The sequence below is a fragment of the Xenopus tropicalis genome, chromosome 1, assembly GCF_000004195.4.
Source record: "Xenopus tropicalis strain Nigerian chromosome 1, UCB_Xtro_10.0, whole genome shotgun sequence".
Classification (NCBI taxonomy): Eukaryota; Metazoa; Chordata; class Amphibia; order Anura; family Pipidae; genus Xenopus; species Xenopus tropicalis.
Genome location: NC_030677.2, coordinates 3,388,210 through 3,406,898, shown reverse-complemented (window position 1 = coordinate 3,406,898; position 18,689 = coordinate 3,388,210). Strand labels below are relative to the sequence as shown.

Here is an 18,689-nt window from a genome sequence, read left to right as displayed (position 1 = left end):
CTACACACACAGCCCAACCCTGGGGCCCCTGTGTCTCTCTGTGCCACTGACTGTTACTGGGGCAAATCCTCTCTCTGCTCTCTATAAAATGAGGGTTGGATGAGCCGGGCCCCTTACTCTGTTCTACACACACAGCCCAACCCTGGGGCCCCTGTGTCTCTCTGTGCCACTGACTGTTACTGGGGCAAATCCTCTCTCTGCTCTCTATAAAATGAGGGTTGGATGAGCCGGGCCCCTTACTCTGTTCTACACACACAGCCCAACCCTGGGGCCCCTGTGTCTCTCTGTGCCACTGACTGTTACTGGGGCAAATCCTCTCTCTGCTCTCTATAAAATGAGGGTTGGATGAGCCGGGCCCCTTACTCTGTTCTACACACACAGCCCAACCCTGGGGCCCCTGTATCTCTCTGTGCTACTGACTTTTGTGGGGAATGCTCTGTCCCTCTGCCTTATATTGGGATACATGGCACTCAGTGGGTCTGCAATGGTAAGAGTCACAGACATAACTAATGCCATTAATCTGATCATATATATCATAGTTTTATTCCTGGTTCCCTGCACATCTACAGTTCAGACCATTAATCCTGCCTGTGAGCTGAAGATCATCCCAACGTATGAAGACTATGAATACATCCAGGAAGGAGACATTATGATTGGTGGAGCGTTAACAGTGAACTCGTATACAATTCCTTTCAGATATGCACAGGACGGTTACCTGCGAATGGCGTGTGTTGAGTAAGTCCCACATACTGTCTACAACAATTACCACTGTAATAAAGGTATTTTTATTAATGTGAAGGGAAATCTTTTGTTAATGAATATGAGAATTCTGTACAATTTATATTTCCCCCAATCTGCGGATCCTCTGTATAAATAAAGCAATAACTAGTAACTAACATATAGTAATACAGTATGAATCCTCGCTGATAGCAACAGGAGTTAATGTTTAATCCTAAATCCAACCGCTGGATTTTCAATATTACTTGGCCAACTGTCTAGCAATTTTCCATAATGTTTTGCTATTTTTTTTCTGAGGGGCAATGTGTGCCTAGGGCAATTATTTCTATCTGTTATTTATTTATCACAATCCACAAGAAGCGAATGTGAACATAATAATATGAAAATACAGGTTTTGTTTAGGCTTCACACACGATACAAACATATTTTAGATTTCATGGTCAAACCACATTGGAAACTATATTTCGTATAAAAAAAGCTGCCGACACCCTACAAATAACAGATCATCTTTTCCAGCTTATTCACAATGAATGGAAAAGTCATGTTTTTAGCACTATAATTCCCTCTTGCACTTGAAAAGATTTGCGAAACGGTGAAAAATTTGCGGAACGGCGAAAAAAATTGTCAGAAAAAATGAATACATTGAAAAATTCAACAATCTTTTTTTAATTGTTGCGCCCATTTTGTGAAAAAATCCATTATTTTATTCATTTTTTTCCTCTTTATGTAAAGTTTTGAGGTTTTCAGCACAATTGAATATAAATGGAATAATGTGATTTTTTTTTATGTGTAACTTTCTTCTTTAACAAAACACAACTGTTCTGTCCGTGTCCTTTCCTAAATAAGATTGTGTTTGAGAACAATGTGAGTCACACTCGAATTGTCATGTTTTGTTTTTTTTTCCACAATGAAACCTCTTGACCTCAAAAACTCGTAAATCTGTCTCTCCATTATCACCACAAAATACTTTTACAGATAATTTTGAAAATTATATATTACAAATATTCTTCCATTCCATGTTCCTAATTAGTGATGAGCAAAATTTATTTTTTGTGGATTTTCGCCATTTCTTAAGTTTTTTCGTCAAAGCAAAATGGGACAAAATAAATAACAATATCTCTATCTTTAACTCATTATCTTTAATATATATATCTATAATGATATTTAATATGTTTGCATATACTGTGTGTATAATCCCCAATATAACTCTTAAGAATCTGAATGTTTTTTCACTGGTACGTACATTGTATCAATAAGAATGAATTGTCAGTTATTATTATTATCATCATTATTAACAACATCAATATTAATATGTTTGCTCCCTCCAACTTCCTTTTGTCACTTAACTTTTTTTTGAACAACCTTACTTGGATACATATAATGCATCGATTGGTACAAGTATATGAATATATGAAACATATCAAAAGCCAAAATATGAAATATCTGTATCTTAATTTTGACCTGAATTGTAATATAGATATATTTTTTATAGTGTTTTCCCAGAGTATTACAGACAATTAGTGGATTTACTTATAGCCATCAAGCAAATTAACCAGTCTCCAAACGTTCTCCTTAACCTGACCCTGGGGTACCATATATATGATTCCTGTGGGGACCCCCGGAAGGCTGTAAGGAGCGTATTACAGATATTATCTGGTACCAGGGAGCCAGTTCCCAATTACTCCTGTGTGGGAAAGAGAAACATTGCTGGGTTTATTGGGGATCTCAGCTCAGAGAATACAGTAGCAATAGCCCAGATTCTGAACTTGTATGGCTATTCCCAGGTAAGAAATATAAAGTTTATGGACAATTTAGTTAAAGCAAAATGCAAAGATGCATGCAAAGGGGTCAACATAGACCATTCTAGAATTCTGGGCCAAATAAATTAAATTCTATCCCAGTCCACAACACCAGATACAAATGATCATCAACAGAAGAGCGACTGGAAGGCAGATAAAGTCTAACAAAAGTCTTTGTCCTTCAGTGGTGGGAATCTGATAGCCTTCCGCACAGTTAGAGCTCTGATTGTTCGGACCTTCTCGGGGGTAGGAGTAAGGAATGAGCTCTCTTACTCAAAATTTCAGCCAGTTTGTATACAGTTCTTAGAATAATAAACTGCTTTGCATAATATATCCAACTGTCATAAAAGTGCCATCTGCCTTTAAATTGGATCATTAATCATCGTCAAAATGTCAGTTCTGCATCAATTGTAATTACTAAGGCTATACAATTAGTTGAACATATATATTCCCAAAACACTAAATATATAATAACTACATAGAATAACATGAATATATGACAAAACCAACATAGAATATCTATTTCCATGTATATACCTGACCAGGAAACTGGCACTTATATTGTAATGTCACCCACTGTGACCTACAGCCCTTATATTTGCCTATTTGTGTCTGTAAGTTACCCTCCCATATAGATTGTAAGCTCCATGGGGCAGGGACCTCCATCCTCTTGTGTCTTTGACTCTTATTGCAACGGTATCTTGTATTTATTTGCGCTTAATCTAATACTTTGTATTTATCTATTATCTTAATAACCCCCTGTTTATATTAATGTATTCTACTGTACAGCGCTGGGTACATAAGTAGCGCTTTATAAAGAAAGTTATACATACATACATACATACATACATATACCATTTAAATATTTCAACATATAAGATAAAATATATGTACCCACTTCGTTCTTTAATATTTATAAATTAGTCAAATATATTCTATTGTGCCTAAAGTACAGGGTTATAATGACCCTTCTTACATATCCGAAAATGACCTTTTTGATGCAATAGTTCTTCATCAGAGAAGTTTGACATATCTCCTTTTCTGCAGATCTCGCTCCAGGCCCCCAATCCTCATAAAACACACACATACACCCCAAGGCTAATTACATCAGAGCATAATATATATAAACCAATTAAATTATATGCACCTGCTCCTATAACTAACTTATTGTATAGGACATTAACATAGCAGCTGCTTGGCTAACTTTGTATAAAGAGAACAAAGAACCTTAAAAAAATCTGAGAAAATACTCTTCAATCACCGATGGTGATGCCCAAATGCCCCCCCCACACAAATGTTAGAGATGAGTTCAGTATCAGTAATCACAGATGAAACAATTACATGGATCACTGAAAAAACTAATTTGCATTTAACCGCAATAGAACAATTATGTTGAACACTTAGGGGCTCATTTACTTTTTTTTATTTCGAAATAGATTTTTAACAGTAAAATTTGCAGATAGAAAATGCTGCAACTTTTTCAAGATTTACTTTGCATCTAAATGGCTAAAAATCTGACAATTCCCCAGGTTAAACTTGGCGAGTTTATGGGGCACATTCATCAAAGTACGAATTGGTCCAAATGGGAAAAATTAATTTTTTCTAACTTTTAGAACTGTGTGTATTTTCTATGATTTTTTCATTAATTTCTGCTACTTTTTCATGCTTTGCATCGATTTGTGTGACAAAATCGTATTTGACGCAACGAGTACCAAAGTTTCGTTATTCATTCAAGGTTTGTTATGGTGAATTTCCTTGGGCCAGGTTGGTTCTGCAGAGTGCCATTGAGTCCTATGGGAGACTTTCCTTGGGCCGGGTTGGAGCTGCAGAGTGCCATTGAGTCCTATGGGAGACTTTCCTTGGGCCGGGTTGGAGCTGCAGAGTGCCATTGAGCCCTATGGGAGGCTTTCCTTGGGCCGGGTTGGAGCTGCAGAGTGCCATTGAGCCCTATGGGAGACTTTCCTTGGGCCGGGTTGGAGCTGCAGAGTGCCATTGAGCCCTATGGGAGACTTTCCTTGGGCCGGGTTGGAGCCGCAGAGTGCCATTGAGCCCTATGGGAGGCTTTCCTTGGGCCGGGTTGGAGCCGCAGAGTGCCATTGAGCCCTATGGGAGACTTTCCTTGGGCCGGGTTGGAGCTGCAGAGTGCCATTGAGCCCTATGGGAGACTTTCCTTGGGCCGGGTTGGAGCTGCAGAGTGCCATTGAGCCCTATGGGAGACTTTCCTTGGGCCGGGTTGGAGCTGCAGAGTGCCATTGAGCCCTATGGGAGACTTTCCTTGGGCCGGGTTGGAGCTGCAGAGTGCCATTGAGCCCTATGGGAGACTTTCCTTGGGCCGGGTTGGAGCTGCAGAGTGCCATTGAGCCCTATGGGAGACTTTCCTTGGGCCGGGTTGGAGCTGCAGAGTGCCATTGAGCCCTATGGGAGGCTTCCAAAATCATGCACTGAAGGTTCAAAGCAGAAAATTCTTTACGCCGTTTACGATCGTTCGGATATGAAAATTTCTTAACTTTCGGATCGTACCGCAATATTTTGGTACGACCACAATAAGATTTTTCGCGCAATTAACACACATGAGAAATTTTCGTATTTAATCCAAATTTTTTGCAATCATACTTTTAATGATCCGAAATTCAGACTTTGATAAATCTGGCCCTATGTAGAAGTTAATGACAAAGCTCCCTTTCCTTGAAGGTCTTTCTTTTGTCTCGAAACTTTTGGATTTTTGATGCTGGGTTTTTATTAACTCAATAAAACATTTTCTATGACTTTTCCTAGCAACTTCTTTTCTAGTAAATATAAGACCTTCGGATAACAAATTTAGTCAAATTGGAAAATGCAAAAAATTAGAAATGATAGAGTTTTGGTAAATCTGCCCCTTAGCTTACCATTAGTTTTTTTTCTTTTGTAACTAATATTTTATTGAAAGGATATTAAAGTATTTGGGGGGGGTACAGAAAGAAAAATGAGAGGAGGGGGTAAACATTGACATTTTAGACAGTCATCTGGTGGAGATCCATTTGAAACATTGACATGGACATAATTAACAGGATATGCTTTCCATATTTTGGTACAGTGTCTAAATTTCAAGGAAAGTGAAGGTTTAATGAAAGAGGGGTGTGAAAAGGGGGAAGGAGAGGAGAGGAAGGTATGGGGTTTGTTGAAGAAGGCATAAAAACCTTGGAGAGTTAAGTGAGAGGGAGGGAAAAGGAAAGGAAAACAGTAACTGTCCGCCTTGTTGGTCTTAAGGGTATATGTTGATCAGTCAAGAGAGCTTATAGCTAGGGTATGTTAGCTTTATGAAAGTAGGTCTGCACATTATTGAACAATTAGTCAGAGAGGCCCCTGAACACCCAAACAGACCAGATCTTTTGGAAGTTAGCAGATTTGTTTTGTATAAATGCTATTTTGTCCTCAAATCGTCTGTTGCTGTTTACTCTGGCTATAATTTCGGATATAGTGGGAGGATCCATAGTTTTCCATTTAGCTGCTATAGCTAGTCGAGTGGCTGTTAAAACGTGGTTGACTAAGATCTGGGAGTATTTGGGGAGTTCAGGGAAAGGCCTCCCCAGCAAATAGGTTATTGGGTCTTTCGGCAAGACCTGGGTGGTAAGACTTGTTAGTAAATCTGCTACATTATCCCAAAGAGTCTGTATCTTGGGACAGGTCCAGAAGATGTGGTATAGGGTGCCTTTGTCCTCGCAAAGTCTCCAGCATGTGTTGGGGTGGTCTGGGAAGAGGGCATGGAGTCTATCTGAAGTGTAGTACCAATGCATTCATATCTTGTAAATGTTCTCTTTTTGCCTGGTACATATGACCATTTTCCTAGAGTTGAGCTCACTATTAGTTTTATAACCAATGGGAACTCTGCAGACACACTGTCGAACACTTGTGACCTCCTGCCTAACTCCAGTAGAGCTAAACCAAGGGTTCCACTCTTGTCAGAAGTCTTATTTGTTACAGTGCAGCTATTGATACTAGAAAACGACTTGTCTTGGAGTAACCCAATCAATGTGACACCCATAGGGCTGTATTTATTAACATTGAAGACAAACATCATCGGTGATGTTGCTCATAGCAATAAATCAGCAATTAAACATTAACAGTCACCTACAAGTTGAAAAGCAAAGATCTGATCTCATCACCGGTGATGTTTGTCTTCAATGGTAATAAATACGCCCCACAGTGTATGTGCCAGAGTTATCATTGTCTCCATATTTACTGTGTAGATCAGTTACGGAGCTACAGACAACATGCTCAGCGACAGAATCTCATTCCCATACTTTTTCCGCACAACACAAAGTGACCGTGGCCATTATTTTGTTTTGAGCAAGTTACTGAAATATTTTGGCTGGACCTGGGTTGGAATCATACGATTAGATGATTACGGTGGAGAAAAAGAACATCAACTGCTGAAAAGCATCCTTTCTAATGACGGGATATGTATTGAATTCACTATAAAGATAACAGGTTATATATCGAGAACTGAAATTGAGACCAATATTCCAAATTATATGGTCTATAAAAGGGTTATAGAAGAATCCACAGCCAGTGTAATTGTATTTTGTGGAACAGTTCCTACCAGTGCTGTAGGAGAATTAATTCACCTTTCAGATTTGTTTATTAAAAAGACAATAATTGTTTCCTATAATTTGGCATCTTCTATGCACTTTATGGATTACGCAATAGAAATATTTAATGGCAGTTTGGGAATTACACAAATGTTGCTGGGTTCCTCGTACAGCCCTGAGAATACTCAAGTTCTAAAGGAATTTCATCCTTCAAAATACCCCAAAGACAAGTTGCTTGAAGACATCTGGATGCAGTATCATTCATGTTTATCAAAGGACCCAGCTAAGAATAAAGCATATGAGAAACTGTACTCAGGCTTCTTGTACAACTGCAGCGGGAGGGAACTCATTACAAATGTTCGACACTTTGACAATAAGATTTATTCCCCCCGTGTTCTCCTTGCAGTTGATATAATGGCTCGTGCGCTTGGTATTATGATATCACTTGCCAACAGAACTACTGAAAAGGCCAAAAAAGAGCAAAATTATAGAAATCAGGTAATAATTTTGATGTTTAATAACTTATTTTGTCCATAATTCTATATGATACTCTTGCACATCTACAGTTAACTTGAATTTCTATCATTATAGCAATAGTTATATATTTATGGAATATCCATCACCAATAGATACTATTTATAGCCAAAAACGTATCTGCTCTCTATTTTCAGAATCAGAAGTCTTTTTTTTTTATTCATTTTATCTCAAAATTGTCATTGTAATCACCGTTAAGAAAAAACACTTTTTGTCAGGACCACATTAGGGTAGATTTTACCAAAAGAGTGGGAATACTGGTAGATTTGATCTCCATGGCTACACTACACAAAACTGAAAAAACTTTCCCCATATATAATAGTAGGCATTTATTTTGCCCAGAAGCAGTAAACCATAGCAACCAATAAGATGTTTACTTTTAAACAGGTGACTGGCAAAATCTACCTGCTGGTTGGTTGCTATGGGTTTCTGTGCCTGGACAAACTTAGTGCCGGGCTAAAAATCCAAATCTGACAATTGACCAGGTTAAACTTGCTGAGATTGTGTAGAAGTCAGTGGCAAAGGTCCCTTCTCTTTCCTGTAAGTTCTTTCTTTTGTCTGAAAATGTAGGAGATTTCGATGGTAGAAAACTCGATGCTTTCGGATTGTCCCATGACAATTCGATAAATTCTGAATTTTTGTAGCAACAGTTTGGAAAAGTAGAGTTTTTTATGATTTTCCTTGCAACTTTATTTTAGTAAATATTAGAAATTCAAGAAAATGAGTTTAGTTGAATTTGAAAATTTCAAAAAATTAGAAATTATGGAGTTTTCACAAATCTGCCCCTAAATTTGTCTTTCATTTACTGAGTTAAAATGCTATTTGCTAAATTGTAAACATAATAATGATATAATATAGAGATATAAGGACTCTTTCCTGATAATTTGCTATGTACTTCATATATTGACACAATAACCAAATGTTCCCCCTTATTATCTTCATTTTTAAAACCCCCATTCTATGGTTTGTAAAATTGCATTCAATATTATTAAAAGGTTAACAGTGCAAGTCTGTACACATAGGGGCAGATTTATCAAAGTGTGAGATTAGAGCTCACCACAGAAAAAAATCACCCACATTCTATTCATTCCTATGGGATTTTTAGAAGCCTAATTATAAAAGGTTGAAAGTTAGTGTACACATTTTGATAATTATACTTCTTAAAATCCCATAAGAATAAATACACAAAAGGAACTCTGGGAATGAATTAAAAAAAAATCCATTTCCATGGGTTTATCCTATAGGCTACAGCTCACCCACTGGGTTTAAAGCAGAAGCCGGGATAATAGCTGATCAGATTCCCAACTACAGACCGGTTTTGTCCTTCTTGAGGCAGTGCAGGGTTTTCTGATCAGCTTAGGGAGAGTCACTGTGTGGTTTTACAAACAAATCATTCGGGTTAAGGAGACTGCCTCATACAGATACAACTAAACAAAAGGAATTCTGGGAATGAATTCCAAACTCCTAAAAAGAATCCCATTTACATGGGTTTATCCTATACGCTACAGCCAGGATAATAGCTGATCAGATTCCCAACTACAGACTGGTTTTGCCTTTCTTGAGGCTCATCAGTGTAGTGCAGGGTTATCTGATCAGCTTAGGGAGAGTCACCATGTGGTTTACAAATCATTAAGATTGAGGAGACTGCCTCATACAGATAAAAATACACAAAAGGAATTCTGGGAATGAATTCCAAACTCCTAAAAAAAAACCATTTACATGAGTTTATCCTATAGGCTACAGCTCACCCACTGGGTTTAAAGCAGAAGCCGGGATAATAGCTGATCAGATTCCCAACTACAGACCAGTTTTGCCTTTCTTGAGGCTCATCAGTGTAGTGCAGGGTTATCTGATCAGCTTAGGTAGAGTCACCATGTGGTATACAAATCATTAAGGTTGAGGAGACTGCCTCATACAGATAAAAGTACACAAAAGGAATTCTGGGAATGAATTCCCAACTCCTAACAAATATCCCATTTACATAGCTTTATCCTATAGGCTAAAGCTCACCCACTAGGTTTAAAGCAGAAGCCAGGACAATAGCTGATCAGATTCCCAACTACAGACCGGTTCCACCCTTCTTGGGGCTCATCAGGGTTTTCTGATTAGCTTAGGAAGAGTCACTGTGTGGTTTTACAAACAAATCATTAAGGTTGAGGAGACTCATACAGATAAAAACAAAGAAAAGGAATTCTGGGAATGAATTCCAAACTCCTAAAAAGAATCCCATTTACATGGGTTTATCTTATAGGCTACAGCTCACCCACTGGGTTTAAAGCAGAAGCCAGGATAATAGCTGATCAGATTCCCAAGTACAGACCGGTTCCACCCTTCTTGGGGCTCATCAGTGTTTTCTGATCAGCTTAGGTATCAGAAAACCTTGCACTACACTGATGAGCCTCAAGAAAGGTGAAACCGGTCTGTAGTTGGGAATCTGATCAGCTATTATCCCGGCTTCTGCTTTATAACCCAGTGGGTGAGCTGTAGACTATAAGATAAACCCATGTAAATAAGATTTTTTTTAGGAGTTTGGAATTCATTCCCAGAATTCCTTTTGTGTACTTTTATCTGTATGAGTCTCCTCAACCCTAATGCTTTGTTTATAAGAATAAATAGAAAGTGGGTGAAATTTTTTTTATGTGGTGAGCTCTAATACGGTGAAATCTGTTGAACTTTACTGGATGATTATGGAAAATGAGGTGAAGCTGGAATGTAAATTAAATAAAACACAATGAGTATAGGGCAAAATATGTAACACAGAAAACAGCTGGAACATCAACATGGCAATGCTGGCAGTAATTAAATGCAACAGTGTCTCTGAGGTGCTGGCAGCTTTAATGGTGGCTCAGTGCAGGTTTTATGCCCATAATGCTTACCAGCGATGGTACCATGGAGAAGAAGGTGGATGTAGTGTGCTTCTTCCACAGCATGGGCTACAAAATGGAGTCTGAACTCCCACAATGCACTGTAATAGGTCACATGTCAGGAGTATAGTGGTTCCATAGGGTCAGATGCTACAGAGAAAATGTTTCACTGCATTTACAGCAAACGACCAGCAGAGGGAGTTCACTGCTACTGAGCAACAAAAAATAATGAGATGATGGGAGCTTATACTGGAGACATGGCAATAAATTTGCTCCTTAGAGGTGGATTAAATTTGTGTTTTTTTAATTTTTTTTTAATTTTTTTCATAATTTGGAAAAACTTGAAAAAACTTAAAAATCTTGATTGCTAGAGTTTATTCATGAAAATGCTCAAATCTCAAAAACCCAGTTAAAATTATGGTGAAAATAGCACTCTAAACTCTACTCTAAAGTCACATCTTCATTTTTCAATGTGCCTGCAAAATCTCAAAGTTATTTCGAAAACATGAATTTTAAATTAGCTTGAATTTTGAAAATCTACCTCCCATTAAGTTTTTAAGATAGTGATGAGTGAAATTTTCGGCAGGCACGGATTCACAATTGGTGGAATGTTTCTCGAAATTGGAGTGAATATTCGCCTTGTGGCAAAAATTGTCACAATTTTTTTTGACGAGTGCATCATTTTTCGCCATTTCGCAAATTTTTCACCGCTTCCAGAACCTTTTCAAAGCTTTGTGAATCTTTCAGCGAAACAGGACAGATTCGCTCATCACTATATACTAAAGCTTGCAATTTTTAGATAAGAAATAGTTTGATCCAATTTTCCCTCTTAATGACTCTTGAGTATTTAAGTCTGGAAAAGCTGAATTATAGTTGAAGTTGAAAATAAACAAGATCATAACTTTTTGCTTTAAAAAACACATTTTGATTTATTTATGTAATAAATCTACCCTTTTTGTTGCAAATAAGTTTTTCTTGTTTATGTCTATGAAGATTTTTATTCATCCAGGTCATGGTATATCTAGTATAAATAAATCTAAAGCAACTGGACTTGTTAAGTAATCATTGAAGACGTTTCACTACTCATCCGAGCAGCTTCTTCAAAATATTTTGAATATCTTTACATATGCTGAGGACTTCCCATACCAGTCAGTTGAACTGAAGAAGCTGCTCGGATGAGTAGTGAAACATCTTCAATGATTACTGAACAAGTCCATTTGCTTTAGATTTATTTATACTAGATATTTTTCTTGTTTAAAGTTCTACTTCATGTAGGCCCTTGTTGCTGGCTCCTTTGAGGTGTCACCATCCAGCCACTGTCCACTTGTCTTTTTCATTTTGCTGATGTAAAGCAGGAGGATTCATTAGCATCAATTAGGTTCCCGGAGTGCAGTAAGGATAGGGCATTGTCCACAGATTTCACCGGGCTTCCTTTTCCCCCTTGTTTTACCCATCTGCTTACTTTTGTTCGCTGGTCACAGTGTTGCAGATGGTTATATTCTGAGTTTCCACCTCTTTGTGCCACTTTGTTGGTCCTGAGAATACGGAGCTCTCTATCTGCGCATCCTACTGCATAGGCATCCAAGCCACCATTGGTTCACAATTTATTAAAGTTAAGGATCCTAACTGACCAGTCAAAAAGGGCTAAAGTTAATGGAACGCAGTCCCCAAATTTAAGGGCAAATCAAACAACAATATCCAAAACGTATCCCAAACTAAACACAGAATTTCAAAAGAAAAAAAATCAAATTTTTAAATGATTTTTTTTCTTAATTTTTAAGAACCACTGATGCCAAAGTTGTATTATAAAGTATGTGAGAAGCATGGAAACCCTTCTTCCAATTCTGTGGCCTGAGAGTTGTCATTAGACAACCGAAGAAACAAAGAGAAACCGCTGTGAGTTGCAGTTCTTCAGGCCTGTGACAAGGAACAATAATAGTACAGAAAGCTCAAAACAAACATTTATTGGCTGCATCAAAGGAAAAATGCAATTTGAAGCCACAAAATGTGAAGCTCAATGAAGGGTTCAATCAAACAATGGTGTAGGGTTCGTCATGTCCACTTTCCAAGAGGTCCAAAACATCTAGTGCTATGTATCTCTCAATAAAACACAGAACTTACTGGGCTCTCCAGTGGAATTTTTTTAATTTACATCATATGTATTGGCTGCAGCATTCTGATCTCAGGAATATTGAAATTTAAAGCTCATATTTAGGGCTCCAAAATACACAGATGGCTGTGATTATTATAAATGATTTGATGGTTAATAACATAATAATAATATGTATTGTATGTTTTGTTAATAGATGCATCATTATCTGAAAAAAGTTCAGTACAATTTTTCTGACCCAACAATGAATAGAACTATATCATTTGAGGAGGATGGAGAGTTTATTACTCAGTACAAGATCCGATATGTTACTTTTCAGTCTTATAAACAGATTACTATGCAGCATTTTGGGGTGTTTACACCATGGGCTCCACCAGATAAGTATCTAAAGTTTATATCAAAGATAGGATGGAAGACCAAGAACAATGAGGTTAGAACATGTTTCTTTATGTTTTTACATTTAAAATATAATCCAAGCCCCTCTTATAGGCTTTAATATAATCTGCCATCACAACATGACCTGGCAGGGCGTCCCACAGCCTGGCTGTCTCTCTGTGAGTGGAACTTCTGCCCCTCAAGCCTAAATAGAGAGCCTCTTGTTTTCTAGCTATCTATCAATCTATCTATCTATCTATCTATCTATCTATCTATCTATCTATCTATCATCTATCCATTTCTCTGGAGCACCTCGTGTGTGATGAAAATAAGGAGTCTGAGCCTTGTAAAATCTGGCCCTAGTGTTGAGCCCACCATTGCACTGCAGCACATACAGCCTTTTACTGTATATTTAAGTAGGTGGTTTATTATTCTTTATAATCTATGGCCAAGTTGGTGTGTGCTGGGGAAGAAGATGGGAGAATCCTCCATAGTCTGAATGCTTCTTACTAATTTTGAACGTGGGGAAAAATGCACACCAAAACATGATGCAAAAAGGTTCATGCAATTTTGTTTCAAACCTAGTTTATTTAAGAAAAAAAATGCGACAGAATATTCCCACCGCACTTTTTGGCAGAAAAAAAGTTTCACGCCTGTGAGAATTACATTGTTCCATTCATTTTCAATTAGGTTAAACTCATGTTTTAATGAACTTGGAAAATAAATAAAATTGTTAGAGAATATTGGCTTCTACTGAACCTCGCCAGTTTTGATTATTGAATTTTTTTTCATGCTACGTTTCCCAAGTTTCTTCTTTAATAAATATCGACTAGTGATGACCAAATTTTTGTGGCCTGGCATGGATTTGCTGCAAATTTCCGCATTTCGACATTGGCAAACAAAAAATTAACAAAAATTTGCCAAGAAAAAATTCACAGTGCATCAAAAAAATTTTTAAAAATCGCTTGCGTCAAATGAGGCGCTGTTGTGTCAAAATGTGTGGGGGTTAGACAAAACAGGACAGATTTGCTCATCACTAATATCGACTATTTGAGGCTCCAAAGAATATTTCCAAAGAAGATTTATTATGTGACAATTCCGAATCCGATTACTCTGAACCTGTCGAGCTCATGTAGAAGTCAATGGCAGAGGTCCCTTCCCTGGGTGATACTTCTTTTGACTCAATACTTTAGAGGTTTTGGATTTTTGGTGCTTGTTTTACATGTGACAGTTTGAAAGAGTGGCAGTTTTAACACAAGAAGTCAGATATTTCACAGTTTTGTGACTTTTTCTCAGGTGGGCTTTTCTTAGTTCAGACTTTTTAATAAATGTAAAACATTTGTGGACTCGAGTTGATAAAAAAAAATATTCTGCATTTTGTTTTATAGGTCCCGAAATCTCAATGCACAGATAATTGCCTCCCCGGCTTCAGGAAGGTGCCAAAGCCCGGAGCCCATTCCTGTTGTTATAACTGTGTCCCGTGTTCTAATGGAGAAATTGCAAACACATCTGGTACAAACACCATAATAATAATATCCATATGTTTATATAACAAGAGATGTTTCAGTAGTTCTTCTCTAGACACAAGTTTAAATGCACACAATAAAGTATCAAACGTGGCTGATGATGCCTACACCCTGCAGTCTGCACCCTCAAACATGCTTAGATTAACTGTCATTATCCCCCTGCAGATAAATGTTATATAGGTCATGTCAGAAACCTGTGGGCACAGCAGTAATGACCAATGTGACGGGTTTATCTTAAACAATGGCGGAATTGATTTAATTTCTCTCTGATGAGATTAGGGACTGATACCCAAAGGCTCCAACACATCTGCCCTGGCCTGATTGGAAACAATAGGCAGATAATCCAGTTACCCTGGCACCTATATGTCTCCCCACCCCTGCATAGAAACAATAGGGGCTTGCTGGGAGAATGGGCCCACAGGGACATAAAAAGTCAGTCTCCAGAGAGAGAGAGAGGAAAGGATTCCTGCACTTCGGATCAACCGCTTCAGTTACTCTTCGGCCATTATTTTCTTCAGACTGTGGAGTTACTTCTGTGGGACTTTGGAACTGTCTTTTTGCTATTTTACTTCTTAGAAGGATTTGTCGCTGTGTGATGTCATTGGACTTTACAAAAATAAAGTGCTGGAATGCTACACGGTTTCTCTCCAGTGTTTGAGCCTACACTTGTTAGGTCATTTTCATAACAACCAACACTGGTTACAGTTTGAATCTGGGCAGATACTATAGCATATAGAAAATGTGCTTATTCAAAAAAATTATAATGTTGTTCAAATGTGATGAGTTAGAATCAAACTGTAGCACAGGTATGGGGCCCATTACCCAGAATAATCAAGACCTGCATTTTTCCGAATAATGGATCTTTCCATAATTTGGCTTTTTACACCTTAAATCTACTAAAAGATTATTTAAAAATTAAATAAACCCAATAGGAATGTTCTGCCCCAATAAGGGGTAATTATATCTTAGTTGGGATCAAGTACAGGTACTGTTTTATTATTACAGAGAAAAGGGAATCATTTAACCATTAAATAAACCCAATAGGGCTGTTCTGCCCCCAATAAGGGGTAATTATATCTTAGTTGGGATCAAGTACAGGTACTGTTTTATTATTACAGAGAAAAGGGAATCATTTAACCATTAAATAAACCCGATAGGGCTGTTCTGCCCCAATAAGGGGTAATTATATCTTAGTTGGGATCAAGTACAGGTACTGTTTTATTATTACAGAGAAAAGGGAATCATTTAACCATTAAATAAACCCAATAGGGCTGTTCTGCCCCAATAAGGGGTAATTATATCTTAGTTGGGATCAAGTACAGGTACTGTTTTATTATTACAGAGAAAAGGGAATCATTTAACCATGAAATAAACCCAATAGGGCTGTTCTGCCCCAATAAGGGGTAATTATATCTTAGTTGGGATCAAGTACAGGTACTGTTTTATTATTAGAAATTATAAAATTAGAATTATTTGCTTATAATGGAGTCTATGGGATATGGCCTTCCCATAATGCGGAACTTCCTGGATAACGGGTTTCCGGATATCGGACTCCATACCTGTATATTTGTTTCATCACTTTTATACATACAAGTAAGAGCTTTTTAACCATACGTTATATTTTCTAAATAGTTGTAGGAATAATCTTACTTCATTAATGTTATCTCTTACTGGATTCAGAAAAACATACAAAGAGCAAAATACAACATTTAGCATTTGGGCTCTTTATTATGTAAATAGGAAAATCACACAGTTTGCTTGTGGTGCCACAGAAGGGATTATACCAGTTAGTCATGATCAGAGCACCAAGCTACGCACCGGGGCTTTAATTCAGGGAATGCAATCTGACAGAATTGTAATTGGTGAGGTTGTATCTGTACTTTACATTGAGTTCTTTTTTTTTATCTAGTGTTTTTTTCTTTTTTACCTTTACAGACAGTGAAAACTGTGTCCATTGCCCCAAAATGGAGTGGCCCAATGAAAACAGGACTCAGTGTATTGCCAAATTGGAAGAATTTCTCTCTTATTCTGATATAATTTCTATCATTTTTTCAGCTATCTCAATTCTGTTTTTTTTAATTACCATGCTAATATTGATACTGTTTATTAAAAACTGGGGCACCCCTATTGTAAGAGCCAACAACCGGAGCCTGAGCTTCCTCCTCCTTGTCTCCATCAAGCTGAGCTTCCTCAGTGTGTTTCTGTTCCTCGGTCGCCCTGTGGATATAACCTGCATGCTGCGCATCATCACTTTTGGAATCACCTTCTCCATAGCTGTCTCTTCTCTCCTGGCCAAGACTATCATGGTTTGTGTTGCTTTCAAAGCCACCAAGCCAGGGAGCTCATGGAGAAAATGGCTGGGAGTCAAACTGTCCAATTCTGTAGTCTTGTTCTGCTCATCCATTCAAATAATCATCTGCATGACTTGGTTGGCCATTTCTCCTCCCTTTCAGGAACTGGACATTCACACTTCCCCTGGAACCATCATCATTCAGTGCAATGAGGGCTCAGCTATTGGCTTTTACTCAGTTATTGGGTATATGGGGCTTCTGGCAGCTGTTAGTTTTGTTTTAGCATTTTTAGCTCGGAGCTTACCGGACAGTTTTAATGAGGCCAAGTACATCACTTTCAGCATGCTGCTCTTCTGCAGTGTTTGGATCACAATGATCCCGGCCTATCTGAGCACCAAAGGCAAAAACACTGTGTGTGTGGAGATATTTGCCATACTCACCTCAAGCGCGGGCCTTTTAGCCTGTATATTTCTGCCAAAATGTTATGTCATTTTAATTAAATCAGAAATGAACACAAAAACCCATTTACTTGGAAACAAAATGTAATATCACATTTCCCATCACTGAATATAGTTAATAGACCAAAGGGATTCTGGGAACAAATTCCTTAAGGCTTAGGGCTCCCTTTGGCCTATTTGCATACATATGAGGCGGTCTCCTCAACTCTTTTGACTTGTTCGTGAATCCCCACTCCCGGCTCTCCTTAAGCTGATCAGAAAACCCTGCGCTACACTGATTTTTTTTTAGGAGCCTTAAGGAATTTCTTCCCAGAATCCCTTTGGTCTATTTGAATATAGTTACAATCATATGAAACTCAAGTACACCCCCCCATGTAAAGTTTTATTCTTTTTTAGCATATCTGGACATATTGATATTTCATCTTTACTCAAACATTATATAAAAATAAAGGTGATGCTATTGAACAAAAAGGAAACATTTTAAAATTGACTTTGCAATAGTTTAGCAATTTTTGTCAGGGGAAAAAGCAAACACTCCCTTATCTCTAATACTTGGATTTGGCTTTGCCATTCCACAACCTTTCATTCCTGTTTGTCGGCCTTTTTAAGATAAATTTACTGGGATGTTAAAGGAGAAGGAAAGTTACAATCATTGGGGGGGCTAAAATTAGGGGTGCACCGAATCCAGGATTCAGTTTGGTATTTGGTAGGATTCGGACAAATCCATGGTCCTGGCCAAACCAAATTTGAATCAAAAGTGATTTATATTTCAACAAAACCAGGAACCAGGAGCATTTGCAATAGCATCAAATCAGGGCTTTCAAGACTTTCCAAAGCCAGCGGGTGAATTAGCAGCAGAACAAGTAACAAGTACAACAGTATACTTGCCTCCACCATTGACCTATTTGCACCCCATCAGCCTAAGCGTACTCGGGTTCAAAACCCCCGCCCGTGGCTGAATGGGCAAACCAAATTCCTACGCTCCTGTGCGAGGTCTGCGGAACGTATGTGGAGGAAATCCCGTACGCAAGCAGACTTTATACATTATAAATTCCTATTGGCCTGCCTCAATTCTGCCCTGTTTAAGGCTAAACAGGAATACTATGACACCCTCATACACCACAATAAATCCAACCCACGACGCCTATTTTCTATTTTCAATACCCTTCTGCGTCCCTCACAGACCCCATTACCTCACCCTATGCACTCTCCCCAGGACTTTGCTGAGTTCTTCATGAACAAAGTGGAGTCCATCCGCAATCAGATTCCCCCCTCTACTAATACAGACCAGCTCCTCCTTCCTCAGCCCCCCTCTGCATGTCTTAACTCTTTTGGTCCCGTAACTGTCTCCGAGGTCTCCCACCTTCTTTTGTCTGTTCCCCTCACCACTTGCTCTCTTGACCCTATGCCTTCCTCTCTGCTCAAA

General features: G+C 38.2%; 1 protein-coding gene across 1 annotated transcript; it reads left to right on the top strand.

Moving 5' to 3' along the window:
- The first annotated feature begins 484 nt into the window (after nt 1-484).
- On the top strand, nt 485-17,351 carry LOC116408387 (vomeronasal type-2 receptor 26-like). The gene is made up of 5 exons (XM_031895165.1): nt 485-735; nt 2,231-2,522; nt 6,764-7,603; nt 14,377-14,500; nt 16,450-17,351. The coding sequence occupies exons 1-5, from the start codon at nt 485-487 to the stop codon at nt 17,349-17,351; spliced, it is 2,409 nt and encodes an 802-aa protein (XP_031751025.1).
- Nucleotides 17,352-18,689: the final 1,338 nt, after the last annotated feature.